The 21,768-nt window shown below is 36.0% G+C and overlaps 1 protein-coding gene across 1 annotated transcript; it reads left to right on the top strand.

Moving 5' to 3' along the window:
- The first annotated feature begins 328 nt into the window (after nucleotides 1-328).
- On the top strand, nucleotides 329-3,045 carry LOC146941246 (protein trichome berefringence-like 7). Its single transcript, XM_085755003.1, has 3 exons — nucleotides 329-1,414; nucleotides 2,068-2,226; nucleotides 2,384-3,045. Exons 1-3 carry the CDS (start codon nucleotides 534-536, stop codon nucleotides 2,673-2,675), a joined length of 1,332 nt encoding a protein of 443 aa, XP_085611129.1. The 5' UTR covers nucleotides 329-533; the 3' UTR covers nucleotides 2,676-3,045.
- Nucleotides 3,046-21,768: the final 18,723 nt, after the last annotated feature.

Here is a 21,768-nt window from a genome sequence, read left to right as displayed (position 1 = left end):
TTTCATTAATATTGTCATATTAGTCCTTCAATATACTTACTTATTGTCATATTAATCCTTATGAGTACTTACTAATTGTCATTTTAATCATAATATGAAAAAAGTTATTGTGAACATTGAGATATTATTTTAGCGTGAGACTACTTTGACCAACATAGTACACGATTAAAGACTATTTTAAAATTTTGATACATTGGGGAACTATCATGACTACTGATTACACATTCAAGGATTAAAGCGATAATTATCCCAATTTTTTTTTAGGTGTGTCTAATGACCGCATTACCCTCACCTCACCATTTACATTCCCACTTTTTCATGCTAACTCAACGAACTTCTTCAATCACTTCACAACCACCACCTAGTGCATTCTCCAATCTTACAAGTTTTCATTTCCATAACTGTATATATTATATGATTATGATAACATAGGTTATTGCTTCCTTCACCCAAACTTTCACTACTAATGCAGTTAATGGGTTTGTTCAGTTTTGATATGGGATAGTAGGTTGGTTATTCAATTAATACAGTTGATGGGTATGTTCAGATTTTGGATTTCATTTACAAAGTTTAGAACTTTAATCTCAAGAGTTTTTGGTTTTAGTCACAAAATTATGAAGGGTAATTGCAATGCTTGGATCTTAGTTTCTTTCAATGTGTTAGTCAAAACTGGGTCTTTGATTTCCTTCATGTTAGTACTTTCATGGGTTTATTCATATGCATTTCCCACTCCTAATTCAGTGATTAAGAGTTATGATGAGATTAATGGTAACATTAATAGTAATAGTTCTCATTTACAAGTTCAGAGCTATGTTGAGGCTCTAAAATCCAATGTTTCAAGGGATGCATGTAATGTGTTTGATGGAAGTTGGATTCAGGATGATAGTTATAGTTATAGTTACCCTTTATATGATGCTTCTCAATGTCCATTTGCAGAAAGAGGTTTTAATTGTTTTGCGAATGGGCGTAAAGATAGAGGTTATACAAAATGGAGATGGAAACCTAAGAACTGTGATATTCCTAGGTTTGATGCACGTAGAATACTCGAAAATCTTCGTGGGAAAAGAGTGGTTTTTGTTGGTGATTCATTGAGTAGGACTCAATGGGAGTCTTTGATATGTATGTTAATGACAGGTGTTGAGAATAAGAAGAGTGTTTATGAAATCAAAGGCAATAAGATCACCAAACAAATTAGGTTTCTAGGTGTGAGGTTTAGTTCTTTTGATGTTAGAATTGATTTTTATCGTTCTGTTTTTCTCGTGAAGCCTGGTTCGGTGCCTAGATTTGCGCCGAAAAGGGTGAAGACAACACTGAGATTGGACAAGATAGATGATATTAGCCATGAATGGGTTGATTCAGATGTTCTTATATTCAATTCAGGTCACTGGTGGACCAGGACTAAGCTTTTTGATATGTGAGTAACTTGATTCTACAAATTGAGATGTTTTTTTTTCTTCTTCTACTATGTAGATGATAGATATACATTTTTATGGTCTTATCTTGTTTCACAAATTAGAGATTTGATTTACTACTCTGCATATTTTGTTTACATGCTTTTTTTGGACTTAATTTTCATATTTGGATCCGGGTAATGCATATGCTTTACTGTCAGTTTGTTGATCAGAATCTTTGTAAGTGATATGAAATTTATGAATTGTAAGAAGGTGGACATCTTATTGTGCTTTTGTGTTCAAAGAATCTTCAACTAGCGTTAGCTTTTCTGCAACTGAAAGCATCATGCATATGATAATTTTGGGTGATCCCTGTAATTCTTTAGATAAAATGATGTATAGCATTGAAACTGACTTGAACTTCAACAAAATGATGTTTTATCGGCATGACTATGATGAAACATGTAAAGTATACTTATTTTATTTCAAATAGTCTCATGAAAAATTGGTCTCTTAGTGGCTAGAATGTGTATTCTTTTGCATATTCATCTATCATAAATTTTTGTTTATGCGTGTGGACATGCATTTTAATAGAATTTCCATGCAGGTTAGGATTAATATTTTTATGAAAATTATCAACTATTTGCTGCTAATTGCTAACATGATTATCAGACAGGGGCTGGTATTTTCAGGTTGGTAGCTCACTGAAGCTTGGAATGCCGATTAATTCAGCTTTCAAAACAGCTTTGCTCACCTGGGCATCTTGGGTAGATAATACAGTTAACACAAACAGAACAAGAGTATTCTTCCGAACTTTCGAATCATCGCATTGGAGGTGAGTTGGTTGTAACCATATTATTCATTTTGTTTTGTCACTTTCCAGATGAGACAATGACAACAAAAAGATGATTAATTTTGCTAATCTTTTGGTAATACTAGAGCTATCAAACTTGATGATAAGACTTAATAAGATGTTTATCTTTTTGTGCCAGTGGACATAACCATAATGCTTGCAAAGTGACTAAAAGGCCTTGGAAGAGAACTATAGGCAAGGACAAAAGTCCAATATCAGATATGATCAAAAGAGTTGTGAGAGATATGAGTGCTCCTGTGACGGTGCTGCACGTGACGCCAATGGATGCATATAGGAGTGATGGCCATGTGGGAACTTGGAGTGACAAACCATCTGTACCTGATTGCAGTCATTGGTGTTTACCTGGTGTTCCTGATATGTGGAATGAAATTCTCTTCTCATACTTGCTACAAAAAGATGAAGCAAGTTAGCATCAAAGCTAGTAGTAACATGTGATGTGTTAGTTAGTGGTTGTATTATTGATTTTCCAATTTCCATATATATTAAACAAGCAAAAGTCATTACTAGTATAACATTTACATGAGTAATTAGGTTATACACTCCTGAAGAGAATGTGACTTGTTGTAACAAAAAAAGAGAGCATGTGACCTGCTCCCTCGTCTTTAGCTAGTAATAATAAATTAAGGTAGTACTTTAAGAAGAACTTGTAAGTAGATTAAATAATATTTCTATCTATGATTATTCCAGCTCAAAGTGTATCCAAATGTGTTGTAACGAAGAGTTTACCATAAAAGGGAGGTGCTATCCCTATTGTAAATAATTGTTCAACAATCATTATCATTAACAAGACTTCTCACCAATTTATAAGTGATTGCTGCTTTGACTTTCCAGTGAACTTAATGCTAAATACTTGCTTAAGTGGTTGCATCACAAAAGGTTCAAGTTGGCAAACCACCAGCATAAATTATGGATCTAGAATTCTCTATAGACGTGCACAGATAAGTATTGGATCTGAGATTCTCTATAGCGATGCATACCGAGCATCACATAATTTTAGTCCAATGGAAGGTATAGAAGGTTGTGGTGGCTAGTAAGTTAGTCCTCCCAGTTCTTCATAACTTTCTTTTGATATTTACCCAAATTTTGATTTGGTTAGGCACTTAGACAGTTATACTGGTCTACTAAGAAAAATGTAGAGTTTCTTTTATTCCTCATGAATTCTTAAAAACCGATCACATCCAGAGATATAGTTTCAGATGGGGAAAACACCGGTCTGTCTAGTTTCATCAATCTAGAGGTGGAAAAAAATGTGTTTTTATCAACTAAGCAATTGAACTCAAGTGATTGTTGGAACAAAATGTGTTTAACAATGAACCTTAAAAGGTTTTGATGATAACAAGGTATTAAAAATTGTAAATTGGACTAGCTAATATTTGTTCAAGTGTACAGGACCATAATTATAAAGTTACATCATCATTGGTTCTGAATGAGCAAATAAAGAGCTATGGAAACAACAAAAATTTGAAGCTTGGACGCTCCTGAAGGCAACTTGCTACTGAAGAGAAAAAGCGCTCCTGAAGTCAAGCTGCTCCTGAAAAAATAGCGCTCCTGAAGTAGGCTGCTCCTGAAGAATAGTGCTTCTGAAGACAAGAGGTCCAGAAGCCACATCATCAGAAGCTGCGTCATCAGAAGCTGCATCATCAGAAGCTGCATCATCAGAAGCCATTTCACCAGAAGCTGAATATCAACTGGATTTGCAAAGAATCAAGAATTGAAGAATTATCAATGCAAAAGCTGTCTATTGGATTCGAAAACACAAACAAAGGATTAGTGGAGTTTGCAACGGTCATTTCAAAGGTGTTTGAAGGCGTGTGTTTGCAATTTGGACGAAAGCGTTGACATTGTACTTTGTACGAATTGTACAACCACGTTCTCCACTACTCTGTTTTGTGTCCGCGCTACAGGACAAGAAAACAGCTCCAGAATACGGTTTCGCCTGCATAGATGTTCCTTTGGATAAGGAATGGATTTCAAATTTGTTCTTCATAGGACAACAACCAAATCAGGCAAAAGATCATTGGTGAAAGATCAAGCTTCAACAACGACTCTTTGGTGTGCTGGCAATTTCACAACGTCTCTTTCACACCTCTATATAAAGGAGTGAAGACCTAGAGATTTGGCAATGCAAGAACGCTGAACGAAAGACTCACAAGATTTTCACAAGTACCAAACCTCTGCTGAAATTGTTCTGCATTCACTTAGAATTTCTGTGTCTCAAAGTCATATCTTAGAAATTCTTAAGTCCATTGAGTCTGTATCTGATTTGTATTGTGAGCACCTCTGATTGTATATCAAGTGTTCAACCTTAAACAATTTTCTGTGTAATTTTGTTTAGTTAGGAAGTCTCTTGCAGTTGTGCTTGAGCAGGAAGTCTCTTGATTGTGTTCTTGAGCAAAGGAAGTCTCTTGCTTGTGTGCTTGAGCATTGGAAGTCTCTTGCTTGTGTGCTTGAGCATTTGTAATCAGATATTACTCATAGTGAAATCTCCTTGGAAGTGCAAGGGGGACTGGACTACTTCCGGATTGTGGAAGGAACCAGTATAATTGCTTTGTGTCGTTCTTCTTCTCTCTCTCTGTTTTATTCCGCTGCATTTAGATTCTGATTATCACTTCAGAAGCTGTCTCGCTTAGCTTCTGATCAGTGTGTTCAGTTTTTAGGAGAAACGAAGAATTTTTCTAAAACACAATTCAACCCCCCTTCTTGTGTTTTTCTCACCTTCAATTGGTATCTAGAGCCTTGGTCTGTTGTGTATCACTTAAACATGCAACAGTCAAAGATCTGAGAAAAACATGACTACTCCTCCTCCTGATGGTGATACTAGCTATAAAAATGTCTCACATGATTATAATGATAGTAAGAAAACCAGTGTTGGAAAAGTTCCAAAGTTCAATGGAGATGCTGAAGAGTTCTCTTGGTGGAAGACCAATTTTTACAGTTACATCATGAGCCTAGATGAAGAATTGTGGGATATTCTGGAAGACGGCGTTGGTGGTTTAGTCCTTGATGAAGAAGGAGCTGCTGTGGATAGAAAGAAACATACTCCAGAACTGAGGAAACTCTACAAGAAGCATCATATTATCAGAGGAGCTCTTGTCACGGCCATACCCAAAGCAGAATACATGAAGATGAGTGACAAATCCACTGCTAAAGCTATGTTTGCTTCTCTCTGTTCAAATTATGAAGGGAGCAAGAAGGTCAAAGAAGCAAAGGCTCTCCTGCTTGTACATCAGTATGAGTTATTCAAGATGAAGGATGATGAAACTATTGAGGAGATGTACTCAAGGTTTCAAACTTTAGTTTCTGGGCTACAGATTCTAAAGAAGAGCTATGTTGCTTCTGATCATGTAAGCAAGATACTCAGAAGCTTACCTGCTAGATGGAGACCAAAGGTGACTGCCATTGAGGAAGCTAAAGATTTAAACACTTTAAGTGTCGAAGATCTTGTTAGTTCTCTCAAAGTTCATGAGTTAAGTCTTAATGAACATGAGTCTACTAAGAAGAGTAAATCAATAGCTCTTCCATCCAAAGGCAAGTCATCAAAAGCTCTCAAAGTGGTTGAATCTGAAGAGGAAGAACAGTCAAGTTCAGATTCTGAACCAGATGCTGCTGAAATGGCCATGCTCTCAAACAGACTTCAATATCTGGCCAAGAAGAACAGAAAGTTTCTCTCCAGAAGGGGTAACTCCAGAAGCTCAAAGAAAGAAGATCAGAAGGGATGCTTCAACTGTAAGAAGCCTGGACACTTCATTGCTGAATGCCCTGATCTTCAAAGAGAAAAGTCAAAGGACAAGTCAAAGAGGTTTACATTCAAACCAAGCAAACTCAAGAAGCAGATTAAGCAGAGTTTAATGGCAACCTGGGATGATTTGGGTAGTGAATCTGGATCTGATAAAGAGGAAGCTGATGAAGATGCAAAGGTAGCTGTTGGGTTGGTAGCAACAGCAACTTCAGAAGCTGGATCAGATTCAGACTCAGAAGATGAAAACGAGGTATATTCCAAAATTCCCAGAGATGAACTTGTTGAGTCCCTTAAAGAACTTCTTACACATTTTGAAGTAAGAACCAATGAGTTGAAGGATTTAAAAGAAAAATATGCTGATTTGGTACAACAGCAAAAATCAACTCTATTGGATCTGAAAGCTTCTGAACAAGGACTTAGGGGCTTTGATTTCATGTGTAAAACATATGAAGATCAGCTCAGGTTCTTATGTCAGAAGCTACAAGAAAAGTGTAATGAAAAACCTTTAAGTAATCATGAAATTGCTCTTGAAGATTTCATTATATCTGGCATTGACAGAAGCAGAGTAGCTTCTATGATTTATAGCATTTACAAGAACAATGGCAGAGGAATTGGTTTTCCAGAAGTGAAACTTGATAAAACCAATCTAAAGTCTTGTTGTGAATGCATCAAGGAAGGTCTGAAAACATTCTTTGTACCAGAAGGGGCTGAATTGGAAACTGTTGTTCAATCAGAACCTGAAGCTTCTAGTTCTAAGGCTAAGATTACTTCAAAGCCAAAGAACTCTAAGTCAAAGGCTATGATCAAATCTGATTCCAAGACTTCAAAGGTTAGGATCCTGAAAAGATCAGAACCTATTCCTCAGAGTCTGGTGAAACCAAAATCTGGGGTTCTGAAGTCTAAGTTTCAGAAGAAGACAGTTACTGCTTCTGAAGTACCAAAACCTAAGGTGATGGTTAATCAGAAGCAACCCAACTCACAGCACAAGGTACAAGAAGTGAAGAGTAAAGCCTTAAGTACTAACCTTCCAGGACCCATAGAACAATGGGTACCTAAATCTAAAAATGTCAATGATGCAGGTATGTCTAAGAGCAGTGCCAAAGCAAAGATCATGGTACCTAGACAGTGGTTGCTCAAGACACATGACAGGAGACAAGTCCATGTTCCTCAGCCTAACAATGAAAGAGGGAGGAAATGTGAAATTTGGAGGCAACCAGTCAGGCAAGATCATAGGTACAGGAACTATTGGTAATTCCTCTACCTCAATTAATAATGTATGGTTGGTAGATGGTCTTGAACATAACCTTTTGAGCATTAGTCAATTTTGTGATAATGGTTATGATGTGCTTTTTGAAAAACCCAACTGTACAGTAATCAACAAGGAAGACAAATCCATTGTGTTCAAGGGAAAGAGAGTTGACAATGTCTATAAAATCAATTTTTCTGAACTGGCTGATCAGAAGGTGATTTGCCTACTATCAGTGAATGATAAGAAATGGATGTGGCACAGAAGGTTGGGACATGCTAACTGGAGGTTAATCTCTAAGCTTAGTAAGTTACAACTTGTGAAAGGGCTACCAGACATTGACTATCATTCAGATGCACTCTGTGGTGCATGTCAGAGAGGGAAAATTGTGAAATCATCTTTTAAAACCAAAGACATTGTTTCAACCTCAAGACCTTTGGAATTACTCCATATTGATTTATTTGGACCAGTGAGTACTGCATCCTTATATGGAAGTAGATATGGATTAGTCATTGTTGATGATTACAGCAGATGGACTTGGGTGAAATTCATAAAGAGTAAAGATGTTGCGTGTGATGTATTCAGTAGCTTCTGCACTCAAATTCAATCTGAAAAAGAATCAAAAATTTTGAAAATCAGAAGTGATCATGGTGGAGAATTTGAAAATGAGCCATTTGAAGCTTTTTGTGAAAAACATGGAATTTTTCATGAATTCTCTTCTCCTAGAACACCACAACAAAATGGGGTTGTAGAGAGAAAGAATAGAACTTTACAAGAAATGGCCAGAACCATGATTCATGAAAACAATTTACCAAAACATTTTTGGGCAGAAGCAGTGAATACAGCATGCTATGTTCAAAACAGGATCTATATTAGACCTATTTTGGAGAAAACACCATATGAACTCTTTAAAGGAAGAAAACCCAATATCTCTTACTTTCATCAATTTGGATGTACATGTTACATTCTGAACAACAAGCTCTACCTAAAGAAATTTGATGCCAAGGCCCAAAGAGGAATCTTTTTGGGTTACTCTGAAAGGTCAAAGGCATACAGAGTGTATAATTCAGAAACACTCTGTGTTGAAGAATCTATGCACGTTAAATTTGATGACAAGGAGCTTGAAGATAAAACTTCAAAGCAAGGTGAAAGTTCTGCAGAGATACAGGTTCCTGAAGCTACTCCAGAACCTGATCAGATAGCTGAGTCTGAAGATAGTCCAGAAGCTGAACCCACATCAGAAGCGCAAGATGAAGCTGCTTCTGATGAAGCACAAGATGACTCACATCAAGAAGATCCTCCCAGAAACACATTCAAACACAAGTCTTCACATCCTGAAGAGCTAATCATTGGAAACAAAGATAGTCCAAGAAGAACAAGATCACATTTCAGACAAGAAGAGTCAATGATTGGACTAATCTCAATGATTGAACCTACAACAGTTGATGAAGCACTTTCATATGATGGATGGATCCTAGCTATGCAAGAAGAGTTGAATCAATTTCAAAGAAATGATGTGTGGGATCTGGTACCCAAACCTCAGCACAAGAACATTATTGGAACAAAATGGGTATTCAGAAACAAGCTGAACGAGCAAGGTGAAGTAACAAGAAACAAAGCCAGACTTGTTGCACAAGGGTATAGTCAACAAGAAGGCATTGATTACACTGAAACGTTTGCTCCAGTTGCAAGATTGGAAGCAATCAGGTTACTTCTTTCCTATGCAGTTAATCATGGCATAATATTATATCAGATGGATGTCAAGAGTGCATTTCTCAATGGTGTCATAGAAGAAGAAGTGTATGTTAAGCAACCTCCTGGATTTGAGGATATTAAATATCCTGACCATGTTTTTAAATTGAAGAAATCACTATATGGCTTGAAACAAGCTCCCAGAGCTTGGTATGATAGACTAAGTAATTTCTTAATCAAAAATAACTTTAAGAGAGGACAGGTTGACACTACACTCTTCAGAAGGACCCTTGGGAAAGATATTCTTGTTGTGCAAATATATGTTGATGATATAATATTTGGTTCTACTAATGCATCTCTTTGCAAGGAATTTTCTGAGTTAATGCAGGATGAATTTGAAATGAGCATGATGGGAGAGCTGAAGTTCTTCCTGGGCATTCAAATCAATCAATGCAAAGATGGAGTCCATGTTCATCAATCAAAGTACACAAAGGAGCTTCTGAAGAAGTTCAAACTTGAAGATTGTAAAGTGATGAACACTCCAATGCACCCTACGTGCACCTTAAGCAAAGAAGATGAAGGAGCTAAAGTAGATCAGAAGCTGTATAGAGGTATGATTGGTTCTTTGTTATACCTCACTGCATCTAGGCCAGATATTTTATTCAGTGTATGCTTGTGTGCAAGATTCCAATCAGATCCTAGAGAATCTCATATGACTGCTGTCAAGAGAATCTTCAGGTATTTGAAAGGAACGACCAATCTTGGACTCCTTTATAGGAAATCCTTAGATTATAAGCTAATTGGATTCTGTGATGCTGATTATGCTGGTGATAGGATTGAAAGAAAGTCAACCAGTGGCAATTGTCAATTTCTGGGTGATAATCTTATATCCTGGGCTAGCAAAAGACAAACAACTATTGCTATGTCTACAGCAGAAGCAGAATACATTTCAGCTGCAAGTTGTTGTACACAACTACTTTGGATGAAACATCAGTTGGAAGATTATCAGATAACTGCTAACAGTATTCCCATTTATTGTGATAATACTGCTGCTATTTGTTTGTCTAAAAATCCAATTTTGCATTCAAGAGCGAAGCACATTGAAATCAAACACCATTTTATCAGAGATTATGTTCAAAAAGGAATTTTAGATATACAATTCATTGATACTGAAAATCAATGGGCTGATATATTTACTAAGCCTTTAACTGTTGAAAGATTTGATTTTATAAAGAAAAATTTGAACATGCACTTTGTATCTGATTAAATGCTTGCTTGCTCCTGAATAGGATTTTAGGTTCTGAAGTTAGTTCAGAAGCGGTAGTCCATCAGAAGCTCTTTATTGAGGTTCTGAGGAAAACTCGCTTCTGATGATGACGTCAGCATCTGAAGTCCAGAAGCTGGATTTATTGCTTCTGAATAGTTGAATTAGTGGAAACGTTGGAAGTTACCTTTTAAAAAGTAACTTCTGGCCCACTAACTTGGTAGTTACTCTGTGAACTTCTTACGTGGCCTGTATGTGTTGGTGTATAACTAAAAGGGCAATGATGATTTAATAGCTTTGAAAGTACTTTTCACGCGCCCCCAATTTTGTCATTAATGTTATGTTTGTTTGTCTCTTTTGAATTGCAATCGTTTTACTTCTAACACTTTGTCAATTCACACACTACTCACTCACAACAAACACATTTGCTCTCAAACCTCTTGCGAAGTAAGCGCATTCTCTCAACCTTAGAACCCTAAAATCTTCATCTTCTTCAAATCTTCGTAAATCATCAAATGGCATCATCAAGCTCAAAAGTTTCAGAATCTACATCAAACAAGCAAAGCGTATCAGAATCTGGGTCCATCTACAAAGAGAAGACTATGGATATTCCATGGGAATCCTTAATAGTTCAAGTAGAGTCACCGGTGGATTTTGCTTCACTCAAGAAGTATGAAGTAAACATGGAAGGCTTGATAGAAACTCAGATGATGTCTGAGTATTTCAAGATGCTAAATGGGCCAACATATGTGAACTTGGTCAAGGACTTTTGGTTAAAAGCTGAAGTGTACAATGAAAAGCCTGCAAAAGTCGTAAGCAAACAAGCGGGGTCAAAGAAAGGGAAAATGGTCATGGATATGAATCCTACATCATTTGATAGCTTAGAAATAAGGTCTGAAGTGATGGGCATTCCTATAACCATCACTGAGGACGTTATAGCTAAAGCTTGTAGGATGGATGCAGAGGGAAGATTCCAAGAAATAGTCAGGAAGGAAGATGTCCTGCTACAAGGTTACTACAACACTCTTTTGGGTGGGAAGAAAGATGCAAAGCCTTCTGAAATGGAGATTCACAACAGGATGTTGGTGAAATTCAGTAATGATTGCTTCTTTCAAAGAGCAGGAGGATCTGACCAACCCAACAATCAACAGAAGCTAGCAATTTACTTCATGGCTATTCTGGAAAAGATAAACTTCCCAAGATATGTAATGGATCATCTCTGCTGGGCCATAAATGAAAGCACTATCAGAGGAAGAAAACAAGTACCCTATGGAAGATTGCTGTCTGAAATCTTTTATCAAGGAAGGGTGCTGGAGTTCTTAAAAAGGACAAGGAGTGCTTCTGATAGATGTTTCGAAGTCTCTACTGCTGAAAGGACTATCAGTAGCAGGAGCTTATGCTCTATGAAGTTCATCAAAGAAGCCCCTAAAGATGAAAAGTGGTTAGAGATGACAACTGCTGAAACTGAGATAATCAGGGACTTTCCTCCCATCTTTAAGGAAAGTGACTCTGATTTCCTAGTTCAATCAGTAGCTGAGTATGTCCTGGAAGAAGATGCAAGCACTCAGGAGGAAGCTGTTCCTGCTAAAGTAAAGAAGGTAAAGAGTGCCACTGCATCAGAAGCAATTACTGATAAGGGCAAGCAAAAGAAGGATGTCAAAAGAAAGAGGGGGAAAGCTGAAACAGTTTATCACAAGGAAAAACTGGATGAAGCTTTGGATGAAATAGAAAAGGAGGAAGTTGAGCCCAAGCTGAAGAAGAAAAAGGCACCTGTTGATATAAAAAGCTCTATGGTTGAGCTGACTCCTGCCAAGGCCAGAATGGCTAAGGAATTTGCTGCTTTTAAGTTATCAGAGTTACAGGAGAAGAAGAGAATAAGGGCTGCTTCTATTCCTGAGAAAAGAGTGACTTCTGATATGAAGAAAGAAGATGATGAGCAAGCTGTTCAGATGCTAGCTGAGATAAAGAGGAAAGAAGCTCAGCACAATCAGGAAAGGGATCAAAGGCTCAAGGCTTCAGGACTGGAGAATTGTGATAAATTTCTCAAGAAGAAGTCTGAAGAAGTCAAGGAAGTGGCTGTTAAAGCTTCAGAAGCGGTTCTGAAAGCACCTAGTGCTACCACTTCTGTAGCTGGCTCTTCAGTCAAGGTATGTCAGATTCCAGTCACCTCTACCCCCATTTCACCCCTTTCACCACAAGCAACTGAGCAAGAAGAAGACACTTCTGTCTTAGACAGTCTTGCTCTCCACTACTCAGGTGAGTTACCTTTAGACAAATCTTCTTCAGAAAAGGCCTCTGAAACAACTCCAGAAGCAACTGCTTCTGAAAATGTTGTTTCAGAAAACCCTCATCAACAAACACCTGAACCACAAAAACCCACAACACCCCCACAATCACCAATAGCCATCATTGACCCCCAACTCAACAATCAAACAACAACTTCACTACGACAACCACCAACTGAAACTGAATTTCAACCTTTACCTGAACACTCCCCAGAACCAACTCCCATGGATGTTGACATCTCTCTAGTCAATGTTCAAGCCTCAACCTCCACCACACACATTGTTTCTGACCAGCCTTCATCTTCAAACACACAAACACACCTTACCTTTCCAATTCCTAACCCCATTCAAGATTTAGAAATCAGTGATTCTGATCTTGAAACCCTTGATCATCCACCCACAAACATCCTGGAATCTGGATATATCAATACTGAGCTTCTCACAATTCTGAGTCAGATGCATAATCTGGTGGATCAACGAAGGACAATTGATCTCACAAGTGCATATGAAGACTCCTGGGCATCACTTCAGAACCGGGCAGCTGAGCTTATTGAAGAGATCAAGGCTAAATGCATCAGAGTCAAGCAAGCTTCAGTCAGAAGGCTAATGGAAAATCTGAATCAGAGTCTTAGCGTAAGAAGCTCTACACTGCTCCTGGCAAACCAGCCTTTCTTCTTTGAAACGGATTACTTGACCAGAGAAGCCAGGTTGTGTAAGCTTCTGAAGAAACAGATGGCACAGCAGCAGCAAGAAGCTAAGGAAAGGGAACAAGCTCTTCTCCAGAGGCAACAACAGCTTGAAGAACTGTTGCAGAAGAAAATTGAAGAAATGGAGGAGATGAAGAAACAACAACAAACCAACCCTTAGTTGCACACCCTTGTGTTTTTCTTTTTGTTTGTTGTTTGTTTTAAATTCCTAGTCCTTGCTTCTGAAACCATCGTGTTTTATTTCTCTATGCTTCTGAATGCTTACTGGTTCTGACTGTTTAGCTGCTTCTGACAATTGATATACATGTTCATATATTTTGCTCTGACTTATTTAGTTCACTTTCTTTTATACTCTCTCCTGTTTGAGTTTTTTCTCATATCTTTTTGTCTTTTATGCTTAAATTTTTTTTGATAATGACAAAAGGGGGAGTATATGTGACAAGTATTTAAAGGCTCTGAGCCCCATTAATGGCATTTGAAATTTTTGAAAACCTTCTATCATTTTTTTACCTTATCGGTATAAGCTATGAACGAACGAAGGAGTATCAAAATTCAAGTAAAATTAATTGAACCATTCTTCTTATCTATAAGTTTATTCTTTCAATGATTCAATTTTGTTTTTAAGCTCTGATAATATTATTGCGCGAAAAATGAATTTAATTAACCTGGATAGAACCTAGGGGGAGCTTACAAACCTCACCTTATAGACTATCAGACTCAGGGGGAGTTTGAGCTTACAAACCTCAGATTCTGAGCTTACAAACCTCAGAACCCCAAAGTCAACTTGTTAATTAGATTAACAACAATTGATCAATTTTAAATACTTTTGTTTGTCATCATCAAAAAGGGGGAGATTGTTGGAACAAAATGTGTTTAACAATGAACCTTAAAGGGTTTTGATGATAACAAGGTATTAAAAATTGTAAATTGGACTAGCTAATATTTGTTCAAGTGTACAGGACCATAATTATAAAGTTACATCATCATTGGTTCTGAATGAGCAAATAAAGAGCTATGGAAACAACAAAAATTTGAAGCTTGGACGCTCCTGAAGGCAACTTGCTACTGAAGAGAAAAAGCGCTCCTGAAGTCAAGCTGCTCCTGAAAAAATAGCGCTCCTGAAGAATAGTGCTTCTGAAGACAAGAGGTCCAGAAGCCACATCATCAGAAGCTGCGTCATCAGAAGCTGCATCATCAGAAGCTGCATCATCAGAAGCCATTTCACCAGAAGCTGAATATCAACTGGATTTGCAAAGAATCAAGAATTGAAGAATTATCAATGCAAAAGCTGTCTATTGGATTCGAAAACACAAACAAAGGATTAGTGGAGTTTGCAACGGTCATTTCAAAGGTGTTTGAAGGCGTGTGTTTGCAATTTGGACGAAAGCGTTGACATTGTACTTTGTACGAATTGTACAACCACGTTCTCCACTACTCTGTTTTGTGTCCGCGCTACAGGACAAGAAAACAGCTCCAGAATACGGTTTCGCCTGCATAGATGTTCCTTTGGATAAGGAATGGATTTCAAATTTGTTCTTCATAGGACAACAACCAAATCAGGCAAAAGATCATTGGTGAAAGATCAAGCTTCAACAACGACTCTTTGGTGTGCTGGCAATTTCACAACGTCTCTTTCACACCTCTATATAAAGGAGTGAAGACCTAGAGATTTGGCAATGCAAGAACGCTGAACGAAAGACTCACAAGATTTTCACAAGTACCAAACCTCTGCTGAAATTGTTCTGCATTCACTTAGAATTTCTGTGTCTCAAAGTCATATCTTAGAAATTCTTAAGTCCATTGAGTCTGTATCTGATTTGTATTGTGAGCACCTCTGATTGTATATCAAGTGTTCAACCTTAAACAATTTTCTGTGTAATTTTGTTTAGTTAGGAAGTCTCTTGCAGTTGTGCTTGAGCAGGAAGTCTCTTGATTGTGTTCTTGAGCAAAGGAAGTCTCTTGCTTGTGTGCTTGAGCATTGGAAGTCTCTTGCTTGTGTGCTTGAGCATTTGTAATCAGATATTACTCATAGTGAAATCTCCTTGGAAATGCAAGGGGGACTGGACTACTTCCGGATTGTGGAAGGAACCAGTATAATTGCTTTGTGTCGTTCTTCTTCTCTCTCTCTGTTTTATTCCGCTGCATTTAGATTCTGATTATCACTTCAGAAGCTGTCTCGCTTAGCTTCTGATCAGTGTGTTCAGTTTTTAGGAGAAACGAAGAATTTTTCTAAAACACAATTCAACCTCCCTTCTTGTGTTTTTCTCACCTTCAGTGATTAATGAACTCCACCAAACGACAAATCGTTTGAAAGAACTATTTAATTTTTGGATGAAACAATTGTTGGCCATATTAAATTTACCTTACGGCCAGACTCCATATTACCAAGGTCTTCTCCTAAAAATGAGAGGGTTAACACAAAAAGAAAAACATGTTTTTACCCGCCCATAATATTTGTACTTCCGAACAGATTGGTTTTTAAGAAGTCCTAAAAAGTTCTATGTAATCAATATCGACAAGAAGAGTCTGCCATTGCAATAATCAAATCGCGTAGCGTAGCTACATTGCATGATAAAGTACGAGCTCCGATTGTAATCAGGATCATATAGCTACGATTGTACGTAGTAATCAATAAGCATAAATATATTAGTTAAAATAATTATACGGGTGAAATAAATAAATAGCAATGTTGACTTGAGACCTCAGAGTATTCCTCTCAAGATATCAAGTTTGATTTTCTATAGTGCCAATTTTAGTGGACTAAGTTCATGTTATGCTCTGATTTTAGGTGGACCCCTAGCAAGTGGACGTTGGGATTGGACTCATGGACTAGACGATTCTTGAACCTGCACAATAATATGGCTCGTTTGGCTAAGGAGAAGGGTGATCCAATGCTTGCACACATATGCGGTACGATCGCCACGAGTGAAAAACGCCACTAGATTGCATATGAGAGGATCACAGAGAAGCTTCTAAAAGTGGACCTCACATAGACAATGCTAGCCATAGCAAAAATAATGAGTGGCAACATAACAAAGCATGGGCACTTGATGCATGATGGAAGGGCGGAGCCAGCCCAGTGTGAGAGTGTGCATGTGCACACCCTGGATTTTGAATTTTTCTCTCGGTAATCATAGTTTATATGTATTTTGCATACCCTGACATTTTAATTTTGCACCTGCTTTGCACCCTGTTTCAAGACTCTCTCACATCAAAGTTGTTGCTGACCTGCACCCCTCTAGACTCTTTAGATATTGACACTTGTATTTTTTTAGATGCACATTGTTTTTCAGTTTTAACATTATAAAGACTGATTGTATCTGACTATTGCTTTTTATATTCATCCTTATTTTTTACTTTGTTTAATTGATTTGATTATATCTCTTACTTTTGCTTTTTTTATTTAATGTTTGTGTTTCATTGGTTTTTTTCCCCCCAACTAAATGCGAAGAGCTTATTTCCAAATCCCAACTGATTCAGCCCCTACACCATTAACGTTTCATGTGAAATTCCATCGAAAGTGATATATAATATATTGGACGTGGACAACATCTTTAAGTTTTACTTTTTGCATTTTATGTTGTTTTGTTTTCAATTTCTTTTGTCTACGAGGACTATGATTCTAAAAAAAAAAAAAGACTATGACCATGTTAAACATTTAAATTACTTCACCAAAATTTGAATGCTACATAATTTAATAACGTTTTTTTTGCCAAAACAAAACGATATTCATTCATTCAAATCGATAGAGTACATCATTCAACACTGCTAAAAACGTAAAGGATGAATCTGCGAACAAACTCACAACAACTAAGTTAATAGCATATAACGGCATAATGCCTACAAAAATATATGATAAAATTAAAGTGACTGGAATACCCATGTCTCCGGATCTTCAACGTTGACGCCAAAATCTTTGATTGAATAATCGATTTTTCAATATGAATCAAATGAACACCGCACCAAGACGGGAAATCAAACAACACCGCACAAGACGACGAACAACACACCCTCACACTCAGATGACGGAATCACGAAGAAAAAACCTAGATCTATGTGAAAAACACTTATTTAGATTGAAATAGAGAGAGAAAGATGAAGAGGGGTGATTTCAGGTCAAAAATTAATCCAAAACCACCCCTCAATGAAGAAACGGAAAGTGAAAACCTAGAGAGAAAAAACTAGGGCTAATTTAATAACGTTTTTAAAAGTACAAATTTAATAAATTTATTATAATGAGATTTTACTAAAATAAATACAAATATTTTTTTTACCATTGAATAAAAAAAACACATTATAACCAACCAAAAAAAACACATTATATGTCATTTAATTTAATTGTGAGATATATTAATACAATGGTAGAAACTAACTTGTTTATGGTGCAATAAGAGACGACTCTTTGAAGCGAAAATTGTTAAGGTAAAATAGTCTGCACCCCCTGGTCCAAGGTCCTGGATACGCCACTGGGACGAGACCCACATCTCTTCAACCATTTCTCCTCTGTGGCACAATGCATTGGCGCGTATAAAGTTAGTGACTACATTGATAGCTTGGAGTTCTTGATTGGATGGTGGAGATTGGAGAAGCTTGAGGGTTTGACGAGTGAAGGAAAACGTGCACAAGAGCGTATGTGGGCTTGTACCCAAGGTTATGAGGCTGTAAGAACGTGTTCAAGAGCGAGTGAGAAAGATGAAACCCAAGTTTAGTCGGATATTTCAATAAAGAGATGCCCTTATGATTATGAAAGTACACAAAATATTAAAAAATAAGTTATGTAGAAAAACAATGATCATGCAATTTATAATTCTCTCTCCACCCTAGTGTTTGGTTATCATTATGGGTGTACATAAGTTGAGTCAAACCGGGAAATCCGGTCAAACCCATCCAAAAAAAATCCAAAAAAGTGAGTTAGATTGGGTAATTGGGTGAGTATTGGTTATAAAAATGAAAAACCCATACAAAATAACGGGTTTCAGGTAAAATCAGACTCAAACCGAATAAACCCACTTACCCAATAATGCCAACATTTTTATTTGTATTTTCGTTGGGAAGAATGAGAATACAAAAGATTTTGGTCATAAATCAAGTCTAATTTTCAAAATTGACAAAAGACATTATCTATATTGAAAATCAAAACAAATTCGGATGTTGCACTTTTTGGTTGTTTTGATGCTAATGTAATTTTATGTCATGCAACTTTAGTTTGTTGCAAGTATTTTACGATGCAATTCATTGTTTGATATTATTATTAATTATTATTTTACACAAAAATATAGTGAAAATAAGTTACACAATTTTTTTAGAAAATAAAAAAGTGGAGTATTTTTTATGAAAAATATACAAGGACTCATCATTTAGTCATTTAATATTAACAAAAAAAGAGAAAAATAATTTGGGTAACCCACTACACAACCCAAACCGAAAATTAATGGGTTTGCTCAAACCGATTCAATAGTGTAACTGATGATTATTTTACCTTTCCCAAACCGAAATATCCTACATGGTTCGGATCTTAGATTTAGCCAAACCCAACTCAAACCGACCCACGTACACCCCAGTTATCATCTACTCTTTAGAGCAATTAATAAACAAAATTAAATTAATGTAGAAAAAATATGACGACTATTGTTCAACAATATGCATTGAAAGTGTGTAAGATGATGTTGTTAAATAAATAGAGGACAAGTAGTTGATGGTGATGTCAGTGTGAATTGATTACCATTAACTTAGTCAAGGTTTCAAAATTGAGTTTGTTTCTTGGTGAAGCCTATTGCAGATATGAAGGTTGCTCTTTGGCCCACTCTAATTGTTTTATTTTTCAAATGTTGGTTGAGCCGCAATTAGGTGTCATTTTCCTTTCATGCGGTAGTTAAGTGTCGTCTATCATTTTTTATCGGTCTAATCATTTTTTAAATCGATTTAAAAAATCCCTTAAGTTGTAGTTAATTGCCGTTGATATATTTTTGTCATTTTGAGGTACTGAGAACAAACCATAACATAAATGTTTAAATAACAATTTTCTGTGAATATAATGGAGGACGTTATTCTTTCAAAAACAAAATGGAGGATGTTATGGTCAAATTAGTAGTCTATTCCAAATACTAAGCCTAAGTCCCATGATTTCTATTCACTGCGGTTGTATACTGTTAGCCATAGGAAAATATCTAGGTACAAGTTTCATTTGGAATCATGTGTACTAGTTTGTTAAAGTGTGCTACGAATAGTTTGTTAAAGTGTACTAGATAAAGATGCATTTTTTTTCCTTCACTCCAATTCCAAATCACTTCGGATGTACACATAAAACCCTAGTTTTTGTGATGTCACATGTGTACATAGTTTGTTAAAGTGTACTAGATAAAGATGCATAATGCATTTTTTTCCTTCACTCCAATTCCAAATCACTTCGGATGTACACATAAAACCCTAGTTTTTGTGATGTCAAGATGTGTGTTTTCGATTAAATCAAGAGTTCTCCGACGACCTGGAGGCGGAGCTCCGGCGAGGTCCGGTGGCGGTGGCTACCACTTATCAATTAATTTAAATTATCTTTTAAATAAAAAGTTATCAAACAAAGTGCTGAACCCATGACGACCTTTAACCTTATGCAACATCAAATTACCACTAAACCAATATGATTTATATGTCCATTATATATATATATATATATATATATATATATATATATGTTTTGTTTATAAATTTATAATTTTTCTTAAAATTAAATTTTAGTTAAACATTTGTAAAAGAGAATAATAAACGGTTAAAAACAAGTTAAAACTGGTTTTTAAATTAAGTTTGGTTAACTGAATTAGTATAAATTTGTGGTTCAGTTTATGGATACAATTCAGTTAACCACATTTTTGCACACCCCTACTTCCGAAGGAAGAGCATGTCGCCTGCTCCCACATCTTTAGAAAAACTTGCTTGTAAAAAATTTAATTAAGACTCAGTTTGGATTGATTGATGCGATGAAATGGAGTGACACGGAGAATAATGAAACATATATTTTATTCCATTGTTTGAATATTTTACGATGGAGTGAAACTAATTTTTCAATTCATTGTTTTGAAAATTTACGGAACAAAATGATTTATTATTATTTTTTTTTATCTCAAGTTGATCTCTTTAAAATATACCAAATAAAACGACTTTTACATATCAGATCCACCTTGCGGTTATCCCAATCGTCTCACAGTCAAAAGCAACACGGAACACCACCCTCCTGTTTAAGCTGCCTTGGAGTTACACTCACGTCTTGCGGATGAGTTAGATCGAACAGCTGATTTTAAAACACTTTACAACACCTATTATACAATAAGTATGGTTTTTTTAATGGAAAATATTAATATGTTAATTATTATGTAAGTACTTTTTCTTTTATCAGAACTCAAACCCTAAGCATGTAACTCTTTAAATCCCTTAGATCATAAACAAGACCTCTCCCCCCATATAATAAGTGATTGCTGCTTTGATATTCCAGTGAACTTATTGCTAAACAGTTAACACTTAGTTCAAGCAGATGCATCGTGTGAAGTGCTGGAAAGGACTAACATAAATTATGGATCTGGAATTTTCTATAGATGGAACTGTGCGGCGCTGTAGATAGTTGAAGTCCAAATTCAATATTCTACCAGTTTTTTTTTTTTTTTTACAATCAATATTGTAACAGCTATGCGTACATATTTTCTGAATAAATTAAAAATGTTTGGTTGAAATTATGAGCTTGTAATCAATATATCATAACTAGATTTGCTAAAAACAAACATGCAGGGGCTACCATTACAGTAATCAAATCGAGTAGCTACAATGCATGAAAAATATCATGTGGGGAGCTACCAGTGGCGGAGCCAGAAAATTTATGGAGCCCAGGCAAAAAATTTATCGCAAATTCACATGTGACATAATATATAAACAGTCATAAATCGAAATAAAAGAGGTTTCACATTTTGTCAACAAAAGTACAATTTAAAATAGGGTTATTAATTGAAGTTGACCATGTAATATACGTGAAGTCTGAAAAATTGACCTTGTAATTAAATAACATGTGTTCTGAACATGTAATTTGAGATTTTTATTATTTATAACCCTGTATTATACACGAAGTCCAAAAAAGCAACCAAGAGATTGAATTTTTTCATGATTTCTTAGAGGCGAGTTAAGAACATTAAAATATGGCTTTACACAGAAAAAATTATAAATTTTCGACAAACGACAAATTAATTATGAATTTTGAAAGTGTCAAAAACTCAAAAAACAAAACAACGGAAATCTCGACCTATAAATCGAATTTTGAATTCATTATTTGCAGAGACATCTATAAAAATACATAAAAAGGATCTGTAAAGTTTCATAGCATTTCGAAGTCGTTTAAATTTATTTTGATTTTTCAACCAAAACGTGCAAAATTGAAATTTTGTTCCGCGTAAGAGTACACAAGTCAAATTTAGTTCCCTAATTTTGTAGGCAAGACTAGAACATGATAAGAACCTTCACAATGAAATTTTGTAGTTTTTAAACGAGATACAAATTAATTATAAATTGTTTAAGAAATTCATAATTATGAGGGA

The sequence above is a fragment of the Medicago sativa genome, chromosome 3 (genome assembly GCF_051527215.1).
Source record: "Medicago sativa cultivar Bolivia chromosome 3, Bolivia_mono, whole genome shotgun sequence".
Classification (NCBI taxonomy): Eukaryota; Viridiplantae; Streptophyta; class Magnoliopsida; order Fabales; family Fabaceae; genus Medicago; species Medicago sativa.
This window is presented reverse-complemented; position numbering and strand designations above follow the sequence as displayed.

Coding starts and splice junctions, on each gene's coding strand:
- LOC146941246 (XM_085755003.1), top strand. CDS start 534: ATGGGTATGTTCAGATTTTGGATTTCATTTACAAAGTTTAGAACTTTA. Junction 1,415..2,067: donor AGGACTAAGCTTTTTGATAT/GTGAGTAACTTG, acceptor ATTATCAGACAG/GGGCTGGTATTTTCAGGTTG. Junction 2,227..2,383: donor TTCGAATCATCGCATTGGAG/GTGAGTTGGTTG, acceptor TTTTTGTGCCAG/TGGACATAACCATAATGCTT.